General features: G+C 48.9%; 1 protein-coding gene across 5 annotated transcripts in view; it reads left to right on the forward strand.

Annotated features, from left to right (window-relative positions):
- Positions 1-18,266, forward strand: part of GAS7 (growth arrest specific 7) — a 96,749-nt gene that overhangs the window by 15,524 nt on the left and 62,959 nt on the right. For 2 of the 5 annotated variants that reach the window (XM_065693583.1, XM_065693584.1), the window contains exon 1: positions 13,509-13,686. The exons of the other annotated variants lie outside the window; for them this stretch is intronic. In XM_065693583.1, the coding sequence (XP_065549655.1) occupies positions 13,654-13,686 (33 nt within the window). In that variant the 5' untranslated portion in view covers positions 13,509-13,653. Of the gene's footprint in view, positions 1-13,508; positions 13,687-18,266 lie in introns of those variants that run through there. 5 annotated transcript variants of the gene reach the window in all.

Genomic DNA, 18,266 nt, shown 5'->3' on the forward strand with positions numbered 1-18,266 from the left:
CCTTCTCTTCTCCAGGCAAAGCTTCAAGGATTGTTTCTTCTGTGATGGTCCAGTATGGACAGCCCTGTAGCAGAAACTTCTCAATCCAACATGCAGACAGTGAAGAACAAGTTCATCTTTACTTCAGAGAGACAAAACACTTAGATTCCTTTACAGCCAACTGAGGAAGAGATGCTTCTGAAGTCAGACTCTCCTGATGCATTTTCAGATGTCCAGGCTGAAGGAGCTGGGTTCTGTGTTTCTCCCCAGCTCAGCTGTGGGCACCTCTGTTCACTCAGGTGGAGTCTGCAACACTGAATGGAGGCAGGAGCACTGACCAGCTCTGCATAGGAGCTCTGCTCTGTACTTGCTCTCTAAACAGGCAGCCTCCATAAGCAGCTACACTGAAATGTAGTTTTCATGTCTTGCCAAACTGTTCTTCCTCTTGCTAACTCAGAGAACAGGAGCCTGGGGGTGTTGTTATCAATCTGTAAGTTGAATTCAGCATCTGTTCTGCATCGTCCTGCTTCTTCCCTAGGCATGAGGCCAAAGCTGGTGTTTGGTGTCCAGGAGGAGGGTGGGACCTGCCTGCAAATGCAAAGCTGTGCTCAGGCTCCCCATTCCTTCCTCCGTAACTGAGGCTGGTGCAGCAGAACAGGGAGGTGAAAATATGTTAGTTTTTTTTACAAGTCAGAAAGTGGCTCTTGGGCTTGAATTAAAACAATATTCCAAGAACTAAATGCTTTCTGTTCCTGCCCGTGCCTCTCTGAGTCCCACACACAGTGAGGCAGCCGGGTGCAGCCCCACAGATGTACTGGAAGGTTGGCCTTGGCTTTGTGGGGAGTTTCAGGAGGGAAGTGGGACAGTGAGGTACCCTGAGCAGGGCAAACTCCTGACAGAGGATACTGCTTAGGGTATTTTAAAGGGAGTGCTTCCATGACTCCTGGGTTAGCTGTAGCAAAAGTTGTGCTCCAATACTCTGTTCTTTCTGCTCTCCTCAGGGCAGCATCTTGCTATGAGGAAATTTCTGACCATTTATTTTCACATCAAGTCTGTATTAAAATTAGAATTCTGCCTTTTTTCACCAAAACACAGGAATTAAAAATCCCATAGCCTTAAGCATCCCATCTAAAGCAGTGATATAATTGGCAGACTCAACAGAACTTCCTTGCTTTGCCTACGTTCAGGGCTTTTACAGTCACAGGCCTGGAAATACCTCCATTGCGAATACTGCTGTGGTTCACATGCAGAAGTTCCAGTGGTTCATGTAGAGAGGGCTTACAGTGTAGGAATTATTTCTTTGTGCCTCTTTGAGGTAATGATGTCCAGGTAATTATATGAGACCAGAGGCAGTGCCACAGGCTTAGAAGAGGAGGGTGATGGGAGAGCACAGTCTGCAGGATCATAGATTGAATAGTTTGTGTTGGAAGGGACCTTCAAAGCTCACCTAGTTCCAACCCCCCTGCAATGAGCAGAGACATCTTCGGGTTGTCAGGAGTCACATCCAGCCTGGCCTTGAATGTGTCCAGGATGCTGCCTTTGCTGGGTGCTGGGCTGGAGGGGGACAGGAGCAGCTCTGTAGCTCAGCCACTCACAGAAACCCTCAGATGTGCCGAGCATGGGTGTGCTGCAGTGCCCAAGGGGTTTGCAGAGACTGTTCTGCCCAGCATGCTTAGTACTAATCTAAGGTCATTGATCTGCAGAATCCTTTGAATAATACAGCACAGGATCTGTGATCCTATCAACCTCTGACTAATTTTTACCAGGTCTTCTCAGAAACAATGACCCTGTGTCTCTCACTCAAGCACATTCATTTTTTTACTGACTTTTCAAAAGGCCCTACTGGGGCCCTACCAGTGCAGAAGGTTGTCTGGCTTCATGGTTCAGAGTGGGTTGGAAAAGTTCTCTTGCACTTGGCTTATGGATGGAGAGCTGTTTGAATGTAAGGGGAACAAACATGACTGAGCTGAGAAATGATTCATGAACAAACCTGAACCCAGGCCTTCCACAACCCTTTGAAAACGGGTGTCTGCAAGGAGGTATCCCTGGTTTAGCTGGTGGTAGTAAAATGACTCGTATTTGTTCCTAAATACCAGGATCAAGGAGAAGTAAAACACACATCACGGTGGTCTCCAGGGCTCTATTCCCAATTGTGGTCATCTTAATTGTTGCTCTTACAACTGAGTCCATTACCCTCATAATATATTTCCCCCCAGAGGATGGAAATGAGGTAGGAGTTAAGAAGGGTCTGAGTAATCACATAACTCAAGCATCAGGGGCCTGTGGAAGAAAATGATCTGTGATAATATTATTAAAGATTAGATTGTGAATGCCATCAGAAAGAGGACATAGTCCCCACCCCAGTTCTTAACTTTCAGCTCCAAGTGTTGACCTTTTCCAAGTAGCATTTTGTTACATTGGATTTTCTTTTCTTTCTAATACATGATGTCATACTTTAAATAATATTTCCATTCTCATATCAAGTGTGTCTATTCCAAGCCACATGAGGGAATGTCAGCATAGTGTGATCTTATGATCTATGATTCTATGGAAAACAAATGCCTAGGGTACGTGTGTGTATCCTCATATTGTAGTCATAGGTTCGCTCCTCTCCTCCAAGAAAGGCTCAATAATACCTACATCATTTCTTATAAACAATTATCTGGCCTATTCTTAAGGAAGTCCAAGACATACTATGGCTTCAAGATCACCTCTATCCTGAACCTTCTTTCCTGCAGTTTAAATCCATTTTTATCCCACCTGTGATGGATAGGAAAATAAACCATCTTTTTTCTCTTTTCATCAGCTTGTTTATGTATCTGAGGTACTCCCCTCTCACTCGTTCCTGCTCTGTAGTAAACAACTTTTCCTCTTTCCTTCCAGGGTGTTTTTCCTAGATCTCTGGTTTTTCCTCCTTTCTGGACTAACCAGTTTGTTCAAATCGGAGGCTCAGAACTTGCCACCAAGCTGCTGCTGAGGTCCATGTCTCTCAGGCTGCTCTCTTGTTTCCCTTCCCAGTTTGTCTCTCCAGGGGGCTGTACCACTGCTGACACCTACAGCCCCACTTCCACCTTGGGGCTAGTGTTCAGTCACACGCAGATTGATTCAACAGATCTATCCATGATGAGATGGTGCAGGCTTTTAATTACATCCCTGTTGTCTGCCCAGGGTCCTTGAAAGTTGTTAAATAATCTATTGAATCATTCTTCTAAGAACTAGAGTTCAAGTGGCTGTTCTGGTGCAATCAGGAGCGTGAAGTCCAGTAAAGTCCAGAAGAGAATGGAGGGTCGAGAAGGGAGGCATGGCTGTTTTAAAATGGACAGGTCATTCATTTCCTCTAAACCAGTGTTAGTGGGGCAGGGGAGTGACCAGGAAAAGAGGGCAGGAGGAGGTGACCCAGTGACACTCACAGTGTTCTTCTGAGGACACTCTGATGCTGCCAGGGGTGAATTAGAATTCATCAATGGCTGTTTCCAGGGATTTCCCTCCCATTGGCTGTTTCGGGGGCTGTTTTCTTGTACTTGCAGTTTTCCAAGCGGAGTATCTATTTCATGTCTGTGTTTCTGCCCTCTCCACTTTGCTGCGTCCATCTGTCTTGTCTATAGCTGATCACCTCCAACAGATGAGTCCCCTGCCATGACATCTGTCTCCCAGCACATTTCTTGAGGCCTGCCTGTGTCATCCCTTGTCTCTGCATCCTTCCCACTGTCTGCAGTGTGCTGGCTGAAATGGTGCTACTGTATATAGGCCATCTCAGGACTAAATGAATTTCACTGCACCAGTGTGGTGACCTGGATATTCTTCTGAGACAAAATGTTTGTATGGTGGTGTTTCATTAAATAGACATGAAGTGGGGAAATGAGATCCGAGCTCCTTGTAGCGTGCTGAGGGCTGGGAGCAGTAGCTGCAAGGACAAGAAACGGAAGTTTTTCAGATGCTCAAGGGTATGCTGCTAGTTAGGAAGCAAACATGAACGAACCCTTTCCTGTCAGCGGTGGTATGTCAGAGATAAGAGGCATCCATCTTACCAAAGACTGCCCAGTCTATTGAAATCCTCTCTCACTTTAGAGTCGAGGGGAGGTGGCATGTGGGAGAGAGACATGGGTGTTCTCTTCCAAATCAGGAAGGCCAGAAGGAGGAGCAGAATCCCTGTGCAGGAGTGCCAGAGTGGGGACAGTGGCTCCAGAGAATACTTCATGCTGCCAGGGTCAATGTGAAACAGCCTGGTCCTTCCTGGGAGCAGCAGAAGCTGCAGAGCGGAAAGGGGAGCGCATGGCTCACGTACAGTGGTACAGTGTCTGCTGCTGTGCCCACCAAGGCTCATCCTCAGAAGTAACTGATGGTGCTGCATTACCTGTCTGTCACATTTGCCCTTTTTTCCCCATTACTATAATGGGAAGAAGTTTGTAAATTAATATGGCATCCTCTGGTGTCAGCAGGCAATGCTGCCATGGTTGTCCAGGCCTTCCTGTGGGAGCAGTCAAGGCAGCCAGACACAGATGCCTGTGGTCATGCTCAGCATGTCCTGCCCGAGCATCCTCCAGAGTCGTCAAGCCTGGTGGAAAAGGAGGATTTTCTTTAGTGACATCTCAGTCCTCTGTGGGGGTACAAAGGCAGTGCCACACATTGCACCTTGTTCCCCCAGCAGGGGTGGGCACATGGCCTCCTACTTGCCGTCACACCAGCTCCACTGCTGGACCAGCACCCACTCATGCTCTGGTGGCTGCCTGTCCTGTCCATCTGTCTCACCGCAGGCTGGGGTCTTGGTTGAGCCTTGCCTCTGTGTGGAGGCTCCCTCAGCCTCCTTCAGCCTTGCCAAGTTACGGGGATGTCCTTCATCCCTTGGTTGATTTTTGCTTGCTCATTTATTTAGAATTGTAGCAACAGCAAAAGTAAAAACTCATGTGGGTCTGAGTGTGTTTTACTGCAAGCTACAGGCCACAGCAGTTACATTCCCCACGCCTGAGAGAGATTAGGAGGGAGGGCGCAGGAATGTGCATCTGGCAGCACTTTGTATCTTGGCCATTTCATTGTTTTCTCTGCATCTGAGGTTCCTGAAGTTTTGGTCATGGAGGGCCATTTAATCCAGGGAATATCATGTCGGGGGCTGCATAACAGATTTCTTCTGCAGGGAAACACCATTCAAGGGGAATTGAGGATGGTTTAAATAAGAAGTTCCCATGTTGGCTGCCTGCAGAAGCAGCTAGGAGCTTTATTTGGGGATCCTGACCTACCACAGAAACTGGGGGAAGCAAATTTCATTTTAAAGTGCTGGAAAATGTAGCTGTAATATGCCAAAACGTTAATAGCTTTGCTGAAGGCCTGGGGCCAGGAACAGAATCCGAGTTAACTATTCCAATTTTGGTTTAATTGCATAGATTTTGAGATAATATTTGTAATAAAAGAATCTTTTCAGAAATGCAGTTGATTACAATAACGTTCTCAGGGAGCCGGTCGCAACATTCTTGCTAAAAGAGACAGGATATTTAAAGTCTTCTAAAAACTAATTCAAGATAAATACAGACAACTAGCCCTGATTATTTTTTGGCCAATCTCAGAATATCCTTTTTCTTGAGAAGGGGAGTACACCAGGTCTGGAGGTCTGACCAGAAACTCCTCTATGATGCTTTTACTTGCTTTTCTAACTTGCAGGCATGTTACTCGCTTGCTCCAAAATGTTTTTGTAAATAGCTATATTTGGCAGATGAGTGCAGCAGAGGTGGAGGTTGCTATGCTTTGGCTCTGCTCTGCATGCTTGTGTGTGCACGTGGAGGGAGTCTATATAATTTAAGGGAGAATCCCTTCCTTCCTAAAAGAACAGACAGTAATGATGGCTTGTTTTCACAAAGAGATTTTATTGTGTCTGGGAAACTGCAGAACACAGCAGTAGAATTGTGCTTGTTAAAAAAGCCATAGTGATGTATGAGAAACGAAGTAAAGGCAGGCTCTGGCACAGCCCCCTTGGAAGTGGCATGTGTTTATGAAGGTATGTTGCACAAGCAGAGGGTACCATTGAGAGAAACATTTTCTTTCACAGTGACTCGTATATTTGTCATTATTTTATTTTTACGCATAACTTCTTTTTGCACCTTGTGTATTGCCAGAGTGGAGTTGTCCCAGTTCCATGCAAATCACAAAAGCAAATGAGTCTGTCACTAAGAGTCCCTGCAATGGCACTGTGTTACCATCCCTGGGTGAGGGATGCCTCTGGGAGGGGTTTTGTTCTAGGGGCAAGGAGGGTGAAGCAAAGCATGGCACAACACTGAACAGCCTGCGCACAAGGCCAAGAGTGTGCCTCAAGGAGCTGCACAGCCAGCAAGGCACAGGTTTCCTTACCACCTCTTCGTATTTCTGCTAGGTTTCTGTTCAAGTATTTGACTAGTTAAGCAGTTACTGCTTTGTCTTCAGGTGACCCTATGGCATTGTTTGGGATGGGGTAGCGCATGTCCCCGTGAAGACCAGAGTGGCTTGGGGCTCCCTTCCAGTTCTTCATGCACGCATTTTGCAGCTCACTGCAATGTCTTGTGAAATATCCAACCCTGACATTGCATCTAATCCCATGAAGCCATCCATGCTTCTGCACAGAATCACAGAATCCCAGACTTGCTTGGGTTGGAGGGGACCTGAAAGCTCCTCCAGCTCCAACCCCTGCCCCGGGCAGGGACCCCTTCCACTGGAGCAGCTTGCTCCAAGCCCCTGTGTCCAACCTGGCCTTGAGCACTGCCAGGGATGGGGCAGGCACAGCTTCTCTGGGCACCCTGTGCCAGCGCCTCAGCACCCTCACAGGGAAGAGCTTCTGCCTCAGAGCTCAGCTCAGTCTCCCCTCGGGCAGGTTCAAGCCATTCCCCTTGGCCTGTCCCTACAGGCCCTTGTCCCAAGCCCCTCTCCAGGTTCCTGCAGCCCCTTCAGGCACTGGAGCTGCTCTCAGGTCTCCCCTTCAGGAGCCTTCTCTTCTCCAGGCTGCCCCAGCCCAGCTCTCTCAGCCTGGCTCCAGAGCAGAGCTGCTCCAGCCCTCGCAGCATCTCCATGGCCTCCTCTGGCCTCGCTCCACGTCCCTCTTGTGCTGCGGCCCCAGAGCTGGATCAGGGCTGCAGGGGGGTCTCCCCAGAGCGCAGCAGAGGGGCAGGATCCCCTCCCTGCGCTGCTGCTCACGCTCTGGGGGTGCAGCCCAGGACATGGGGGGTTCTGGGCTCAAGAGCACACTGAAGCCAGGTCATGGGGAGCTTCTCCTCACCCAACACCCCCAAGTCCTTCTCCTCAAGTCCTTCTTGGCCCTGGTCGGAGAGAGGGGACACGTTCCTGCATGCAGGTGACCATGGCTAGGCCGCAGGCTTCATCCTGGGCTGGTAAGAGCGTGTTGTGTCAGCACACAGCGGAGAGAGCACTTAGCCGGGCAGAGCCTTCCTGCAGCGCGCAGGCTGGAGGCCCCGTACAGAAACATTTGGCATTATTCCCAGATGTTTCATTTCTCCAAAACCAGCTGCACTCCCAGGCCCAAGGAGCACAGAACACAGCTGTGCTGCCCAGCTCTCTGCCTGTCCCCCAGCCTGCTGGGGGAGACCCCTCTGCCCCCCTCTTCCATGCAGCAGCCCAGGGCAAGGGACACACTGCGTTTAGGTGGCTGCGGGAAGTTCCTTCTTTTAAGTGCTTCCAGTCACCTTCCCAAGGAGCAAGCATCATGCCCCCACATTCCCTGACCGCCTCCTGGGCTGACCATCCTGCGGGTGCGCAGTCACTCAGAGGGGGATCTGTCCCCACAGCATGTCATTTCAGACTGGAGACAAGCAGTAATGCTGCAGCTGGCCTGACCTGGCCTTGTGACTCTCTGGGCATATGGGGGTGACTCTTGCAGTACAAGGTTTCCTGCACAATAGCCCTGTTGTCCCTGATTCCCCAGGACAACAAAGCCCTTCAGAGCGCTTGGCCCTGGTGCTCTGCCTTGTACCAGATGCTGATGTCAGAGACAGTAGCACATCCCTCCTGAGCAGGGTAAGGGGAGGACAGCTCCTGCTTCCCCCCAGGCTGCCCTGGCACAGGGCTCATCCAGCCCAGAGCTTTCAGAGTGATGGCACTGCCTCATCCCCAGGCTTTTGCACTCTCCTGCCCATTCCCACCCTACCAACCCATGGTGTGAAAGCTCCTGCCTGGGCAAATCTTAGGATCCAGGACAGCCAGCTCATAGCAACCTGTAGCAGACCTCAGGAACCCAATTCCTGTTGAGGGGATGGGGCTGTGACTCAAGTAGCTCATGTCACTGTCATATCCTAGTGGTATGAGTATATGCGGCAGCATGCAGAGCTTGGGCATAGAAATGTGAAATTGAGCTACCATCAGCTCTAGGTCTCTTGAGAAATCAGCTTTGTCCCAGCTGGCCACATCCTGTTATTTCAAGACACCCTGTTAGGAAGACACCATGGCTTCATTTCCTAATAGCAGAAAAGTAGCAGGGCAAAGCACTGAGTGTGCTGCTTGTCAGTGATCCCAGCTGGCTGTATGCTGGCAGACGAGCCATTCGCTCACCTTTGTTTCTTCCCCTAATCATCCCATGTTTTGTATAATCCCAAGAGACTCTTTGCCTGCATCCCATGAGCCCTATAACCCTAGAGGCATTATCAGTCTGTAAAATGATCTAGAGAGCCTTTCCCTTGACTCACTGTGATGGTTTTCACCCCAGACAATGGGTCTGATTGCTCTCTTGCACAGGGGAGGCTCCAGGCAGGGTGCGCTCTTTGTGGGATTAGGTTATCTCAGCTCCCCACCCATCATTGTCTCTCTGTGTTGCTGGTACTGTTCCTCTGTGCTCCATTGTGTGTGGATCTGAGACCTTCATCACAGCAATCTGCCTGGTTGACTCCTCCTTGGCCTTCCCAGACCATGTAGCACTGCCAGCTCCTTGCTGCTGCCCAGTATGACCACTCACTGGAGCTTCTTTCCCATCCGGTCTCACTCTGGCCATCACCTTTCCACGCATAGCTTGGCTGGGTAACAGTAGCTGCAAGGGGATGCTCAAAAGGAATGGAACAGATTTTTCCATTAAATTACTTTTTGTCCATTAGCACAGAAAGGAAAAATAACCTTGTCTTTTCCTAGGAAGTGATTTTTGAGCTCCCTGTGGGTATATACGCATTAGACTTGCAAGGATACACATGTGCATTTAGCCACGGTCACCATGTTCTAGACACGTTTTGTCAGAGCAGACGCTGCTCCCATCTGGCTGTTGAGGGTCTTCAGTGCCTGGTGTGAAGGTGGTGCTTTGCTTCCCTTTTCTTGCCTGCTAGCTAATTCAGTGCCAGGACTCTTGGCCCTTGTCAGATAGCACTAAATGCTGTCACAGGGTAGCACTCATATCTGCTGGGAGCACATGGAAAAGGGAGCATAGGAAAGTACTGAAAGCCCTGAACCTGGGCAGGGCAGGAGGAGAAAAAGCCAGCAGAGCTGTCCTCTGCAGACTGCGTTCCCCTCCTGGCACACCATCTGCTCCCCAGATTGGGAGCCATCACATGCTTGTTATTCTCCTTCTTGCCAACCACCCTCCCCACATCAGGGCCCCACTCCCACACTCTTTGCCCACGTTGAATCTCCCTCATCCCCATTTTATCCTTCCAACTTCTCACACCTGCCTACTTTTCCTCTCAGCCAAAAGGAGTTGATAGCAATTGCCAAGCATCTCCCTGAACTGCTGCTTTCCTGCGAGTGAGCATCATCTGCAGCAGGATCTGGGCCAGACCTGGTGCCATGGGTGCCATGCCCAGTGGCAGGGGGTTGGGACTAAGTGATCTTTAAGGCCCCTTCCAACCCCAACCATTCTGTAATTCAGTGAGGTTGATTCTGTGATTCAGTCAGATTGGAACTGGATGAGCTTTAAGGTCCCTTCCAACACAAACCATTCTGGGATTCTATGACAGGGCCAGCTGCAGCTCAATGCTGTGGCTTCTCCCAGTCATGTGGCTTGGTGCACCAGGCACACATTGAGAAGGAAGGCAAGAAAGGACTGGAGTTACTCAGATTTTCACCTGTGGCTCAACACCCTCTATTTTGAAAGGGTCTAGGCGGGATTCACAGATCAGAGCATTTCTCTTCCCACTCACTTCAGTCTCTCACACAACACTGAGCTAGAAAACATCACCCTGTCTGTCTCCCTGGGTCATGTATCCTTCAGAAATGGTTTGTTTTCCCCTAATTTAGAGTACTGGCAGAGAAAAGTATACCAGTCCCAGAAGGCTAACTCTCTGCAAACACAGTGCTATTCATGGATATTACCTTAAAGCAGGGTCCTGGGCACATGCCTGTGATGCAGCCAGGGACCTGGGTGGGAGAGGAGGGAGGGTTTGGCAGCTATGGATGGAGCAGGCCCTCAGCAGGGAAGGCAGAGCTGGGTGGGGAGCATGTACGCTGCGTTTCAGAGCCAAATGGGATGTAGAGAGGTGTGGAGCTCCAAGAGGGTTGGCCCTGATCAGAGACCCATGCACAAGATCTTATGGTCTTTTCCAACCCTAATCATTCTATGATTCTATGAAGAGCCTCCTCCAGGTCACAGCTGCGATGGGTTGGTAGGAAGGAGGCAGAGATGGCATCCAAGGGAACAGCAGCTTGGAGATGCTGACATTATTCAAGAAGAAGATGGAGTGAAGAAGCCTTTGGCATGGCACAGAGGGGGACTTAGTAGGGCAGGGATTTTTTTAAGACTGGGAAAAATTAGAGCTGCCCTAGTAGACTGGAACGTGGGGTGTGTGCTGTGTTCAAGCAGCGCTCTGTGACACCCTAATGCTTAGCAGAGGCAAAGGAACCGTTTCTCTTTGAGGAGGAGGTGGCCAGTGATGAGGCACGGTGCCTGAAGAAGACGAGTGGTGGAGCTGTGGCTGTGGCAGTGTCTTGCTGTGTTCTGCTGCAGTGGCAGTGCCCACAGGGCCACCCAGGGAGGGGGATTTGTCCCCAGCAGCCATGTGCCACCAGATGCAGCCAAAGGGAAGCTGTGCTGGCTGCCATGACAACTGGGATGGGTCATATGAGCCGCTCCACTTTCTAAATATAAATCTGTTTCGCACAGTGTATCTGACTCCATGGAAACCAAATGTTGAGCAAGAAAGATTGCATAAAAATGAACAAAATACAGAATGACTCAAAGTACTAGAGGGACAGAGAGAGGCTGTGGGTAATGCTGGCGGGGTTCAGAGGTGTCCCAGGCATCCCACTTCCGCAGGGCACAAGTTGGTGGACCCAGAGAGGTCTGCGGGGCATTTCTCAGTGCTGGGATTTTCAAGCCAAACTTGGAATGGACACGAGCATCCCTGCCACCAACTGTCTTCTGTGTGCTTTTCTCACTAGCAAATTCTGTTTGCGGCATCAGCTGTGTCCAAACACAGACCCCACTTCCTTGACTGCGCCACGTCTGCCTTGTTTCTGCTTCATATGCTTGGGTTGACGCACACCTTGGCCAAGCCAGCTATTTACTGTGAGAGTGGTGAGACTCTCACAGGCTGCCTGAGGAAGCTGCGTATGCCCCATCCCTGGCAGTGTTCAAGGCCAGGTTGGACACAGGGGCTTGAACAACCTGCTCTGGTGGAAGGTTTCCCTGCTCATGGCAGGATGTTGGAGCTGGATGAGCTTTAAGGTCCTTTCCAACACAAACCAGTCTGGGATTCTGTGATTCTATGATATATGAAAACTGCAGTTAGAAAGAAACAGAAGCTCAGTAATATCAATACAGAGCAAGCTTTTCACTGCAGAACAGAGGACTGTTCTGGTGCAGGTTCACATTCTGGCAGATCTTCTTTGTTGTCTCCTTGTGTTGCTTCTCGCAGGGAGTTTCCCTGCATGTTTTGCCCAGCTTTCTGTCACCAGTGATCCTCCAGCACCAGGCAGGGCATTGCAGGGTTGCTGCTGAGCTGAATCTGCAGCAGGAATTCAGTGTGACTCTGAACAAGCAGCAGCAACAGGGAGGTACTGCCCCTGCGTGCAGGTCAAACCTCTCCCACAGCTAGAGGCATCCCCTTCAGTTGCTCTGAGGCTGCATTGCTCTATTGTTCCATAAAATCATGGAAGAATGTGAATTGGAAGAGGCTTTTGGAGGTCTCTGGTCCAGCCCCCTCTTCGGAGTTAAAGCAGGTTGCTCAGGACCTGTGTTTGGGGTTTCAGGGTTGTTCTGCTTTACCTTGGGTTGTGTGTTCAAGGACAGCCCCGGGGCTGCACTCTGCTGGAGAGTGCTATGAACTAACTCATCTTCAGGCAGCTCAGGCTTTTAAGTGCACAGATGTTTCCTCCCCAGGATCCTTCTTTGAAGGGGAATGGGGATTTCCTGCAGTTTGAAAATGGGAAGTGATTTTCCTCTATTGAGCAAGGCTGAACTAGTCACAGAGGGTCAGTCAGCATGGAATGGACTGTGTGGTGGACCCTTCAATCCCTGTTGCCTCACTTTGCTGTATAAAACCCCTTCTTTGGCTTTCTTTTTTCCACCACTGGGAGGGGACCACATTGCCACGTGGGCTTCCAAAGGAACGGGACAAGTCAAGCTGCTGCTGACTTGGTCAAGAAGACAGAGAAATTAAATAGTTGGAAAGTCAAAAGCTGTGGAGTGGGAGAGGCATCCCCTCTGTCTCCCTTCTGGACATCTGCCCTGTTCTGAGCAGGCTTAGCTAGACAAGTACCAGGGCTTCAACATTCAGGCCATAGGTGGTGCTCTTTTTTGCATGTGTCATCTGATATGTCTGACCCAGTTGTCATTCTCTTCAAGCATGATCCTAGACAAACTGTGCTTAACAGTGCTATGAAACACTGTTCCCTGGTCAAGGGTGTCACCTCTGGGTAGGTTGTGATGCTGTGGAGCAGCTGTCCTGCCTGCACCGGCTGTCCCCTTCTCCCTGACATCCCTAACCCATCACCTGTGGATGCAGGGGGAATGGACCACAAGCAGTCATCAGGTTCATGTGCTCTGCCTTAAAAAGCATATCCTTCTGCCTCTTGTTGGTGCTGGTGTCATGGGCTAGGTGGGTTAACCCCATACATCTGCTTTTATTTCATGTGCTTGCCTTTGCTAACTCTATGGCGTATGGTTTGTTGAGGAGCTCCAGTGCCCTCTCTGCTTTGAGAGGCCTTTTGAATTTACTGCTCATTTCTGTTTCCTTTCTGCTGTGCGTATATCAGGAGAATCCTGTCCCTGAGTTTCTGCAGACAGAAACCCATTGCTTGTCATGGAGAACGAGGCCTGTTGGGTGCTGGCTCTTGCCTATCTCTGCATGTACCCCTGCTACATGGACTTCTGATCCTAGGGAAATCTCGTAGGAGGGAAGTGCTTGTGTTCTTGCGTATGACTGTTTTGAGAGATACTTTGATCCCTTTTCCAGGCAGCAAATAGAGATGCAGGAGGATTTGAGTGGGGTCAGACGGTCTGTGCTCTGCTCACATTGTTCAGATTTCCTGTTTCCTCAACCGTGTGTTGCAGGCATCCTTTTCAGGTCCAGAGCTGCCTGTCCACCACCATGCAGTGGGTGACACTCCCAGTGAGGGGAGTGTCTCTCAGCAAATCAGCACTGTGGGACTTGCAAGATTTGGAAGGCAGAACGGGTTGATAACCCCCCCTGCCCAGGCTTCTGCACTGCTGGGGAAGGGGCTGCAGGGTCCCATCTTTTCCTTTGGTTGGAATACAGCAGATCTTCTAAAAAGAGGCACTTAATCTTGATGGAGAAACTTCAAGAAGCACAGAGCCCCCTGGTAAGCCATTCCAGTCACTACTTATCCGCACAAGTGGCAGATTCTTTTCAGTCTGAGCCTGTCTAGTTTCAACATAGAGTCACTGTCTGCTGTTCTGTTTTTGCTGGTTTGGAATGTTCTCTGGTGATAGTGAAACCTCTTCTCCATGTTGTGATTTACCATCCTCATAAACTGCCCTGGCAATAATTCTCCTAAAAGTAGAAACAGAACATCAAAGTACCGGCACGGACTTGCCGGGCTGTCCAAGGAAGGGGTGTGCAAGCAGAAGTGCCTCACTTATCCTATGACATGTGGCTGGGCACAGGGTGTGTAAGAGCTGGGTTTGGGGGGAGGTTTGAGGCCTGTCGGGGTGCTGTGCCAGCTCTGGAGCTGGGCTCTTGAACACCATCTGCCGGCTGCTTCCCGTCTCCATGCTGTCTCCTGGCCCCCATCTCTGTCCTGTCACAGCAGCAGGATTGTCTATCATCTCATGCCCAGTTAGTTTGAACTTCTGCCAGGTGGGTGTGCAAACATGGATCCAGTTTAACTGTGCTGATGCTTGAAGAAGGGACTGCAAAGGGTCTGGCCAGGACAGGGTCTAGACTCAGTCTGCTGAGTAAGAGTGAGAAAGTCTCTCCTGTGACTGAGATCTGGTCTGGCAGAGAAGGGATGATGTGCTGCCACTATGGCCTCCATGGTACTCTGAAGGGATGAACTGCTGAGTGTGCAAAAGCTATGTGGTATTTAATCTATAGTCCCATATGCTACTGCCCCACACCGTGTATTCCAGAGCCCCCTGGTTCCTTTTCTTCAATGAGCATAGAATGATGAGGAAACTCGAATGAAGCCAAGTTTCGTTTCAGTTCCTCCCCTATTTAATTTTCAGTTCCTCTTTCATGTCTGGAGTATCAGTTTGGAGCAGAGCTGCTATAGGAGTGGGAGTTCATGTGTGTGGAATGGGATTGCACTGGGACCAGTTAGGAACTCTAACAGAAAAGTGGTCTCAGCATCCAGAGGATCTTCCTCAGCAGTTCCTATGGAGGGTGGGGAGGAGGAGGGTGCAACGTCCTGCCCAACAGTGAGTTGCTGTTCAGGAACACATTCTTCTCTAAAACAAAAGGAAGAGATCCACATATCCATACTCCATGCTCATCCAAGGAAACTACTGCCCCATTTTTTACAAGAACTTCAGCATTTGGCAGTGCTGAGGTTTCCCTTGATCATCGATAGGGACTATAGTGCACTTCTTTGTTGGCAAAATCAGAAGCACAGACAGAGGTATTAGTAACTCAAAAACAGAATTAGCACCTGCAAGCATAATGGCTTAAATTTGGTCTTTACACTATTTTCATCCAACATTTGCTGGTCACCTCTATACTGTCTGCATGCGTCTCTTGTCATATCCTTTGTTTAAGAATACAGCCATGGCATCTGTCTGTAAAAGACCTTGGTTTTCCTGTAGTCCATCAGAGAGAGCTGAAGCAACACTGAGGTGACTCAAAGGATGTTGGGGCAATTGCAGAGCTTCCCATAAGCAAACCATTGGTATTTGTCCTTGTACTGGTGCTGACTGTGTGAAATAAAGTAATACCAGGGGCCCTAAAATCAAGTCTCGACCTACTTGGTACTTGGGATCACTATAAGACCATATTAAGAAAGAGGGCTAGCAGGAATGGATAGGACTTCAGTTCCAGAAGGGAAAGCAGGTGTTAAGGACAGAAATTACAAGCCTGCAGTAATGATGTGTGAAATTCAGTACCCTCCAGATTCTGGAACAGAACCCAGGGTTGGATTATCCCAAATTCCTCATTATGGGGTGATCATGCACAGCAGAGATAGTCTGCTGCAATTTTGCTATCTTCAAGGCCAGAGAACTGTGCAGTGAAGCTGAGGGACCTAACCTGCTGCCAAATTCCTCACGAGCTGGTACACTCCTACACTGCAGAGTTTATTTCTTCTTCAGTGGGCTTTGGCAAACAATAAAGGGGACCATTAATGAGAGAGTTCAGGAGCTGTCCCAGGATATGTCCCAGCATTCTGTGCTGTTGCTTGGAATATGCTGGGAAAGAGACTGGTTTTGTGGTTCAGAAAATAGTTTGGGGATATCATGCTTTCCCTTCTAATATGACCTTCTCTGCATATGTTACTTGATTCTCAATCTCTGAAAGGAAAGCTGTGGCTTTCTCACCAAACCTACCTGGTTTGGATAAGGATCGTGTATGGGTAAGGTGCAAAGGCAGCCCCTCAGGGGGTAGACATGGAGACAGAAATCAAACAGCCTTCTTAGCTGTTACTGCAGTTACTGGGGTGATTGCACTGGTCAGACTCTTTCCGAGAGTTCTTTTTTCTGCCCGTGTTTCATTACATTAGCTGAAACTGTACTGAGGTGAAACTGAGAGAGATGTGAGATGGAAAAACTCCCCTGCATGGCAAGTCCCAGAAGCTGAACAGGATGAAAAGGATGATTGCACAAACCAGCTTCTGTTTGTAAGGTCCATATGATGAAAGTATGTATCAATGCCATACACCAGTGCGCTGGTCTGCATCACCTGCACAATGTGATGCTTCCAGGGATGTAATGTTTGGGAAGCCTGCAGTGAGTTATTTTCGGTCTTGACTGTGAGTAAAACCAAATAAAAGGATGATGTTGGATATTAAGGCCGTACTGCAGGTGTCACAGTTGTGTGAGCTAGTTCCTTGGTAGTGTCGATATATGGCTGTAAAGAACTGGAAACAAGTACGTGGCTGTTGGAGCCACATTAGAAGTGGCATAGCATAGTGAAGCAAGGCACTTCTGTAACCACTGATCACAGAATCACAGTGTGGTTTGGGTTGGAAGGGACCTTAAAGCTCATCACAGCTTCTCTGGGCACCCTGTGCCAGCGCCTCAGCACCCTCACAGGGAAGAGCTTCTGCCTAAGAGCTCATCTCAGTCTCCCCTCGGGCAGGTTCAAGCCATTCCCCTTGGCCTGTCCCTACAGGCCCTTGTCCAAAGCCCCTCTCCAGGTTTCCTGTAGGCACTGGAGCTGCTCTAAGCTCTTCCCAGAGCCTCTTCTCCTCCAGGCTGAACAAGCCTAGCTGTCTTAACTGGTCTTAACAGTCAGAGCTTGCTTCACAGCATCAATTCATTCCTAGAGCTGGTCCATCCTGTGCAATGGCTCAAGCATATAATCATATAATCACATAGGTCTGTTTCAGTTTGAGAAGACCTCAGTTAACGCAGAGGTAAAACTGGGATAGCTTAATTTTTCTATAATGAGGTATAATATTTTCATTAGTGAGACTCAGAGCTTTCACGGAAAGCTGAATGAAAGAGAGGTGTTTCAGTGGCATCTATGGAGGGGCCGCACCCCTCTGATCACAGAACAGGCATGGTTGTGCTAGCTTTACTAAGACAAGATTTTCATGTCGTGCATTTTTAGGCAATGGAATAACAGTAAGAATAATGAGAACATGTGCCTTTGAGTAGGCTAATGTGCAAGAGAAGTTTTCACTTGTATCATAAGCTGAGATCAGGAAAAAAATCAAATAGTAACATAAACTGTGAAAGCTTCTGCTTTCTCACATGTACAGCAGGGTGAGGGGAGCTGTAAACTGATAAGATTAAACCTTAGAGAGCAGAAACACACAGGGTAGGAATAGATGGTTGCTATCCTACTGATTAATTCTGCATTAACTGTGCTAGCCATTGGCATGCAGAGCATGAGATTTGAGTCACACACCCCATAGAGTCCCTTTGTATCTCCTAAGCTAACTTGTTCTGTTGGGGTTGGGCTGTCTGAGTCTCCCAGGCTGTATTTCTGCTCTAGGAGAGGAGCTCAGTCCTAACCAGCATAGGCTGCATCTGAGCTGCAGCAATGAGACAGTGCTCACACTGGCCTTAGGCTGCCTTGGAGCCTGTGACCTGTCTGCGTGAGTACGCCTGATGAGGCACGAACACGAGATCATTCTCAAGTTCAGTGCCTCCTGAGGGCCATTGTAATCAGTGTTTTCTGACACTGAAGAGAAACATAAAATAGATTTTTGGCTCCAAAATCATTAAATGTTCCTTTTATTCTGGGTTGTAACACAATTGGAATTTCACTCAGACTGAATGTGTAGAAGGACACATCACCGGTTTCTTTCTGTTGGTGTTTGAACGTTATATTTCTGTCAGTGTTTGAACGTTATATTCAGCCAGCAGCTGAAACTCTGTTCCCTGGACGTGGCTGCTTGTGAATCTAGTGCAGTCACTTCAGACCTGTTCCCCACATGTCAAAAGGCATTTCCTGAACAGAGATTAGTTTCCATGGGATAAATAATTCCATTTCACACATTTTCCCTTGTTCTTTTGTATTCCTTCCTTTAAAGTAATGCAAACAAACAAACAAAAAATGAGTACATCACATGCCTGGTTTGCCTTAGGGAATGTGGAAAGGCAAAGTGGAGCTCTCTGGATGTGAGCCAGGAGGAGGCTCTTGGGTTCATAGCTGCAGAACTATAGGGCTGCAACTGGCAATCTTTAGCCATGCATCGTATCTCTGTACCTTTGCCTTGTTCAGTGTTCCTGATTGAAAGGACCAAATGGGGTTCATGCTGCCTTTGGGATGAAGCCTTCTTTG

The sequence above is a fragment of the Lathamus discolor genome, chromosome 13 (assembly GCF_037157495.1).
Source record: "Lathamus discolor isolate bLatDis1 chromosome 13, bLatDis1.hap1, whole genome shotgun sequence".
Taxonomy (NCBI): Eukaryota; Metazoa; Chordata; class Aves; order Psittaciformes; family Psittacidae; genus Lathamus; species Lathamus discolor.